Source organism: Poecilia reticulata, linkage group LG1, assembly GCF_000633615.1.
Source record: "Poecilia reticulata strain Guanapo linkage group LG1, Guppy_female_1.0+MT, whole genome shotgun sequence".
Taxonomy (NCBI): domain Eukaryota; kingdom Metazoa; phylum Chordata; class Actinopteri; order Cyprinodontiformes; family Poeciliidae; genus Poecilia; species Poecilia reticulata.
Window position 1 is genome coordinate 21,225,541 of NC_024331.1, and position 7,758 is coordinate 21,233,298.

The 7,758-nt window shown below is 35.8% G+C and overlaps 1 protein-coding gene and 1 long non-coding RNA gene across 2 annotated transcripts; both read right to left on the reverse strand.

Moving 5' to 3' along the window:
- Positions 1–843: 843 nt before the first annotated feature.
- Positions 844–2,880, reverse strand: LOC103467499 (uncharacterized). Its single transcript, XR_534083.2, has 3 exons — positions 2,660–2,880; positions 2,506–2,553; positions 844–2,393 (listed from the first exon to the last, which is right to left on the reverse strand). It is a non-coding gene; the product is annotated as an uncharacterized LOC103467499 (long non-coding RNA).
- Positions 2,881–5,394: 2,514 nt separating this feature from the next.
- LOC103467504 (spore coat protein SP96-like) lies at positions 5,395–6,254 on the reverse strand. The gene is made up of 4 exons (XM_008413943.1): positions 6,169–6,254; positions 5,950–6,021; positions 5,795–5,851; positions 5,395–5,692 (listed from the first exon to the last, which is right to left on the reverse strand). Exons 1-4 carry the CDS (start codon positions 6,247–6,249, stop codon positions 5,480–5,482), a joined length of 423 nt encoding a protein of 140 aa, XP_008412165.1. The 5' UTR covers positions 6,250–6,254; the 3' UTR covers positions 5,395–5,479.
- Between the last annotated feature and the right edge of the window lie 1,504 nt (positions 6,255–7,758).

Below are 7,758 nucleotides of genomic sequence, written 5' to 3' on the forward strand. Positions count from 1 at the left end.
TATGTGTCTGTCAGAATCTGAAATGACCAATCACAGCACAGAAAGAAAAGCTCAAAATCCACCTAATTATCTCCTGTGAATGAAGCAGCGAGTTGGAAACCACACAAATTCTCCTGAATGAACTGAATTGCAAGTTTTCTTTCAGTTATGATGGTGTAACGTCTATAGAAATGTATAAACAACCAGTGAAGAGTTCAGACAGTGTTGCTTCCTGACTCTCAGGACACCTGTGGGTGTGGCTGATGTCACTGTCTGACTGCTGTAATTATCCTTAATTATGTATGCTACATGTGTGACATGCACAAAAAAAAGCATGAGAAAAGCTAGCTTTTCTGAAGTTGCTTAAGCTGGATGAATTATGGCTGACTCATCCAAATCCAATTACAAATTCATTATGAGGCGCATGGACTTTTAAATTCCTGTAAAGTGCAGATGAGCCAATACAGTGATTGCAAGTGCACTCAAAAGCATTAAAAGTTTTAAATTCATGTCTTCGAAGTAGAAATGATGAAAAGCTAAATTGTCGCTGTACATTAACCACAAAAATTGTGTATATTTAATGCCATTTTAATATCCCATCACCCTTAAAAAACAAAATTTTTTATGGAACAAATCTGTCTAAAGAAACCAAGGAGAGTGGATCAATTTTTTTACTTTTTATAAAAATAAAATACAATGACTATAATCAATATACAGCACTATGCTGCATATTGAAACAGTATAGTGCTGCGTCATTACAAAGATTTTTTTTCTTTCTTCTTATTATTATGTATACACATTGCCTGTTTTGCGTTTAGTATGGACGGCTGATTGATGTGTGCTGCTTATGGTTTAGTGAATGGACTTTTTAGAGAAGGGGTGGGCCGCACAATACTTTTCATTCAAAACTTTTGTTTATGTCAACATGTGACATTTTCATTTAAATGACATAAACAAACAAACAAATAGGCAACACATGTGGCAAAATACAACAGTCATAATGTCCTGGACATTATGCAAAGTTGAAAGTTATCTGGTGAATTAAGTTTTCATGTCTGACAGTCGATGAGCACGATGTCAGACTCCTCCTTCGATCTTCCATTGTGTCTTGGTTTTAGCATTTCTGCTGTGATTGGAAAGGGGAAACTGTGACTGACTGAGTGTGTGTGATCAGGAACTGCTTGTGTTTCTGTGAATCTCTGGAAAACACCATTTGCTGTTGATGTGGCTCCCTTAGACACTTGGCTTCAATGGAATCAGCTGTGTGCTATATAAGTGAAGAGCCCCAAAATATACTTTTTAGCGACACATCATCAAAAGTAGCAGAGCAGAAAACATAGAGCTTCTTGAACTCATTGCATTCAGTGAGATCATTGAGAAATCTACGAGAGATTTCACAGGATGTAGCATTCTCATTTGATTTATCATTTAATGTTCATAGTGATTCATATACATACTATTACTAAACTTTATCTTTACAAATATCTTGTTAATTTTATATGACTTTATTAGAACCATAACACTTCACCTGCAGCACACAGAAGATCAGTCATAATTAGGGAAAAAAAATATGAGTTCAGAAAAAAAAATAGAGCGAAAAAGTACATTCAAAATCAGGCTTTTTGATAATACAGTGTTTAGGCACATCAAATTACATCAAACACAAAGTAATTGATTAGAAAAAACACACAATGTACTTCAGTCAAAGTCTTAGGAATCAGCAGTGCAGAAGAATGAATCAAAGTGTTGGTCGGGTGATTCAGCAGCGCAGTACGACAGACTTGGCAGAGTCTGGCTTCAAGCAGCTTACACTCATCCCTTTTCTTAAGCAGTCAGCATTCAGGCTTGTCTGTGTGAGTTTACTGAGTGGATGTTACACTGGCGTGTTGTCAGAGTCTTCTCATCGGTGGGGACCCGTCTCCAACATACGTCGTCCATTACTCTTTGCTTATATTTGGTGTTTTTCACCGTATGGACAAACGTTATCAAGACTTTATGTGGAAAGGCAATCAAAAACTGTGCTAGATAAATTAAGTGCAATCAACAAAATATAATAGAAATGGAAAGGAGGCACAACAAAGAAATTTTAGCTATTTCAAACTAATACATTCGTTTTTAGGTCAGCCATTCAATTCTGGTTTTCCCAATGGCCTCACCAGAATAAAACACCATTAAACTGATCATTTTACAAATCAAAGTAAACAAACTCTTCCCATCTTGCTAAATATTCCTCGTGTTGGATTCATTTTAGAGGCTGTAGCTTAACCAGAGTCTCCTCGGGGGGTGACTGAAGTCGTGACTGCCTTTGTTGTTGTCGTTGTGGCGGTTTTTGTTGTTGTCGTTGTTGTAGTCTGTGTTGAACACAGAGTCGGAAACAGTCTGCAGATAAGTGAAGGCAGGTCTACCGTGTTCACCTGAAGCAAAAACAAACGAAAAAAAAAAAAAACAGGAAAGAAACTTAGGCAAGTTGATAAATGCTAAAAACAATCAAAATAAAAAGTTATCTGCATTATTATTATTAATTACCTCTTCACTCACCGACTCGCTGCTAGAACTCTGCTTACCATGGCTCCTCTCCAAAATTCACAAAGAGATAAATTATTTCACTTTAACAGAAACATTTTCTATAATTTGCACAACGTCAAGTAAACAAAGCAGCGCTTAACAGTTTTGTACTTACAGTTGCATGGGCACTGATGCAAAGCAGAATCATCAGAAAACACACCATCCTGGACTTCATGCTGTCTTAGTCTCCGTATCACAGTCGGGCTCGAGAATAAAAAGCTTAATGACGAATAAAAGATCACGCTCATCTACTCAGTCTGGATATGGGTGCCTCAAGAAACCCAATTAGCTTTTAAACAGCTCTACTGTGTCGACATTACCCGCCAACTTCACAGGTGTTGCCTCATCTCTGATGTGCCGCGGTTAGCCTCAGGAAAAAACACCAACAGAGGTGTGCACACAGTTTTGGCTTTAGGGTTGGGTTGGGTTTTTATAAGATAAAATGTCCTCATCCTGTTATGTATCTGAGCGGATGTGTGAGAATGTCCACAAACACAGGCAGATAAAATCCGTCTTCAAAGAAATGTTCCAGGTGCGAACATTTAATGTTTGCATAACTGGTACTTTTTTTTTTTTTATCAGAGGAAAATCCTTTGTTTTTTCTTTTAAAATCTGGAGCTGCTCGTTTCTTTCATAACAACTCCATAATTGCGAAACAGTTGTGTTTGTTGCGTAGAGCTCCATGAAAACAGTGCTTGCTCCATTCTTTCCTAACATTATAATTATCTTGTTTATGGATGTACACATGGTGGACTTAGTCTATATTTTTTTTCTATTGCAGGTAATAAATCTAACACGCTGTTGCAAACGTTTCTGGAAAATTTTAGTCTGAGAGGCTCTCATTACCCTGGCGTTAATATATCTATCATGATATATCTGTGTCCCCTAAAGTAAAGTCAGAATTTTTAAATTGCCCATACAGCTTTATGGTTTGAAGTAAGTCTGATAATGCATGGGTGTTAAGTGGTTTTTATCTTATTTTTTACAAAACCTAAAAGGGTTTTTGCCATTGGGGTAAACTTGACTCGACCTGAATGTGTAGAATATTTTCTGTCAACTGGAAAGCTGCAGGGTCAATTCCAGCCTCCTCCTGCCACATGTTGATGTGCCTCTGGGCAAAGTAAAATACGTCAGTGTAAAGGGCTTTGAGTGGTTAGTATGACTAGAACAGCACTGCACAAATCCAGTCAATATACCAAAACGTATCCTCACTAAGTTTGGACACATTTTTAACCCATTAATTTGCTACTTTATGAATGAGTTATTTACATGTGACTTTTGTAGTTTTTAACTTATTGTCATTGTAATATTGCAGACATAACGCTGCCATCTGTTCAATTGTTGCTTAAAACATCCTTGAATTTAAACACAATAAACCAATAAACTTTGGTTTGGTGACACTTTCATAAAAACCTTAAAAGTATATTTATTTTTAGTTGATTTCAGATGTAACTCAACAACCTGCTAACATAAAATTAAAGAAAATGTATGTTTTAAAGCTTCTGTTAACATTTGAATTACACAATAAATGACAAAAGACATTTATTTGATGTTATTTAATTGTATTCCTGAGCACAAACAGCATGGAAAAAATAAAGTGCCTTGAAAAATTTTTAGACTCCTTGGACTTTTTGAAAAGTTATTATGCCATAGGCAGTTACCTTAATGTAATTTATTGTGATTTTATTTAGCTTACCAACACACGTAAAGAGAAATAAAGACGATAGACAGTTTTCAAAAATATTTTACAAGTAAAGATGACCTGCTTCCCTGTCCCTGGTGAAGAAAAGCATTCCCTTAGCATGATGGAACAATTTCTATTWTTCACCACTCGGCTGTTTTTCTACAACATAATTTATACTGAGATAAATTATTCCACKGTTGCTGGAAATTGAATTTTCCAGAGGAACTTTCCACCTGAGGTTTAGTTTAGACTGAACCTCAAATAATAGCTTGACTATTCCTCATCAGATCAGTATTTGCAACATCTCCTGATCATGAGCAGAATCCCATCTTGCTTCCAGCTTGGATTCGTTTTAGCTTAGAGATGAACCACAAATCCATATTCAGCAGAGTAAATTTCTATATTAAACATCAAAAAAGTTTGTTCAGCCATTATGCTGCCATGTTTTCTGCTGAGCCCTAATTTCCTCCTGCTACGCCACCCAGTCGGAAACCTCAGCCACGTGTTTGATTGCTTCCATAGCTCTTAAACTGTTTTGGCTTTTTGAGAATCAGTACATTCACTGTTTGACTAGTTTTAAAAACATATTTTAAGTAAAAGACATTCAAAACTTTAAAAGTGCATAATGGTGAGATAAGGTTTATCTTATGGATTATCTTAATACTGGGAAATAAAGCAAAACTTGAATACATTTGGACACATGTCACATAAACAGCACATTAAACTGAAGTAGAGTAAAGCTAGCTGTGTTTAAATGCACAAGCTAGTTCCTTTTTTCTGTCACTGTTTTGTTGTAAGTTCTTCAAGCCACTGTTAATTCAGACTGTGAGAAGRAAGAGATGAAAAATGTGTAGTTGGAAACAAATATGTACAAGTCTTATATTAATATCAACATAAAAATGATTTGGGATTTCTATGTGGTTTTCTTTTCTAAATTCCATGCATTCAAATGTATTGCTTGATAACTTACAGACAGAATTATTTCTAAATGGTTTTACTTATTTTCATCACTTCCATGTACTGCACTATCCATATACCTCATTGAGTTCTGAGTTATAAATGTAATGTCTCTTCCACTTGAAATTTGTCCTGAATAAAAATGTGCTCACCTGGTTTGAAAAAAGCCAATTGACTCACTTTTCATTCACAAACACATTGAGACCATGTGCATTCAACTTGTACTTTATTTAGGAAACAGCATGAAGAATCAGGAGATGTTATTTGCCATATTTAGTGGGGAGAGAAGATTCTTTATGTTGTAGCTGCCACTGTGGTAGTAGTTGCAGCTGCGGTGGTAGTTGCAGCTGCGGTGGTAGTTGCAGCTGCGGTGGTAGTTGCAGCTGCGGTGGTAGTTGCAGCAGTAGTAGTGGTGGTAGTACTGGTGCGCAGAAACTCAAGAAGCTTCTGAAGGATATCGTCAGGTACACCATGGTGGCCTGGTTTGCCATGAGGAGGACCACGGCCCTGAAACACAGATCAAGGTCAGGTTTATTCAGATTCAGGAAACAGATTCTGGTTTGGTAACAGTTCTTATCTACTCCAGTAAAACTAGTACAATAAACTTACCCTAGGAGGATGAGGGCCCCGAAGTGAGCGGTTCTCCCGGCTGGATGCCGAGTCATCCTGTTAAAAATGACAATAAAAAAACATTAATTTTTTTTCTGTGGCGGCTGCATCGACTAAAACAACATTGATTCAGTCTTTATAAATATGGCACTTACAGAATAAGCCAGAGTGAGACACAGGAGGCATCCCAGCACAAATACGACCTTCAGCATTGTTTCACTGATTACCTGCCAACATAAGAAATAATAATAATTTTAAGATTACAATAAGTAAAAAAWATAAAATAAAATAACTGTATTATTAAGGCACTGAGTCAATGTCTGACAAAAAAATTCAAATAGAAAACAGAATGAATAAAAGAAATTTGTAATTACAGTCGTCTCTTCACAATCTGTCCCAGAGCAGGTCAAGGTAAATCTGATGGTGTTTTGGTCGTTAGAGCTTTTTATACACATGCAGATGGAGGATATCAGCCAGTTGGGAAACAATAGCTGTTAGGAAACTGTCTGCCCAGCATTTCAAGTACGTACGTACGTAGGTGGAAATTTTAGGAATTAGGTGAAGCAATAATGAAACATGAATGGTTTGGAAGATCAACAAAGGGTTGGGCACAAAAAAACTTGAATTTGAATTAGACCTTGAATATTGACAAATCTTGTAGAAAATTGCTCTATGTAACATTTTGAACATTTCAAAATCAAGCCAAATAGCAGTGTTGTGTTTTTTGGATTTGTCAGGTTTTTAGGTTAAAATTTTGTGAGTGTTTTTGTGTGGACTGAACAACTTTGAAATTCGGAATTTTTGCATTTATTTCTTTTCAAATAATTCAGTATTTGAATATCTGTCAGAAACTTTTGCTATTAATCACAATATATTTTTCCTAAGATAATCGAAAATGTCAGTTATGTGTCTACTTATGTTACATACTTATGTCAAAGAACGTAATGTGTAATTTAGAACAAAGAGATTAATGCAATGCAATTTAGAATAAAACTGCAACTTAACATAATTTGGGGGACAGTGAAGCGTTGTGAATACTTTACATATACACTGTATTGATTTTTTTTCTCCTGGAATAAAACACGAACAACGAAGTATAATACAAAAGCTCAGTGTGATACATAAAAAAAGACAGAAACTGAGCATTCAAAGATGTTGTCTGGACTCAAGGTTAATTCCTGGAAAGCAAATCCAGTGGAAAGGCTTAATAAACTCTTGAAATGCTCTGGATTAAATGCTGCATCATCTGGTATTGTGAGTGTTTTTCACATTTCCACATGTTTTCTTTCTTCATTGCCCATTTATATTGCTCTATGTCTTTTGCAGATAGAATCTGTCAAGACATTTAAAGTAGATCATGGAGTGTTGAAAAGAGATTTAAAAAAGACTAAATAGCTTATGGTGTATTTGTTTCAGAATAGAAGAAAAATGAATGTAGGTGTATTTTTTTAAGCAATAGATTAATAAAAAAATAAGTTCGATTTTAAACATTGTATCTTTCTTTTTGCATTAGTAACAAAATATCCGTGTGGGAATTAATAGCCGTGATTAATGCAGGTAATAAATATAAGACACTGTTGCAAACGTTTCTGGGAAATTTTGTCTGAGAGGCTCTCATTAACCAGGCGTTAATATATCTATCATGATATATCTGTGTCCCCTAAAGTAAAGTCAGAGTTTTTAAATTGCCCGTACAGCTTTATGGTTTGAGGTAAGTCTGATAATGCATGGGTGTTAAGTCGTTTTTATCTTATTTTTTACAAAACCTAAAAGGGTTTTTACCATTGGGGTAAACTTGACTCGACCTGAATGTGTAGAATATTTTCTGTCAACTGGAAAGCTGCAGAGTCAATTCCAGCCTCCTCCTGTCACATGTTGATGTGCCTCTGGGCAAAGTAAAATACGTCAGTGTAAAGGGCTTTGAGTGGTTAGTATGACTAGAACAGCACTGCACAAATCCAGTC

Bases quoted from the DNA above. Each gene is read 5' to 3' on its own strand.
- LOC103467504 (XM_008413943.1), bottom strand. From the start codon at position 6,249: ATGTGTATAAAAAGCTCTAACGACCAAAACACCATCAGATTTACCTTG. The intron at 6,022-6,168 runs GTAATTACAAAT...TTATGTTGGCAG, and splicing joins CAGATTGTGAAGAGACGACT to GTAATCAGTGAAACAATGCT. The intron at 5,693-5,794 runs GTAAGTTTATTG...TCTGTGTTTCAG, and splicing joins GGGGCCCTCATCCTCCTAGG to GGCCGTGGTCCTCCTCATGG.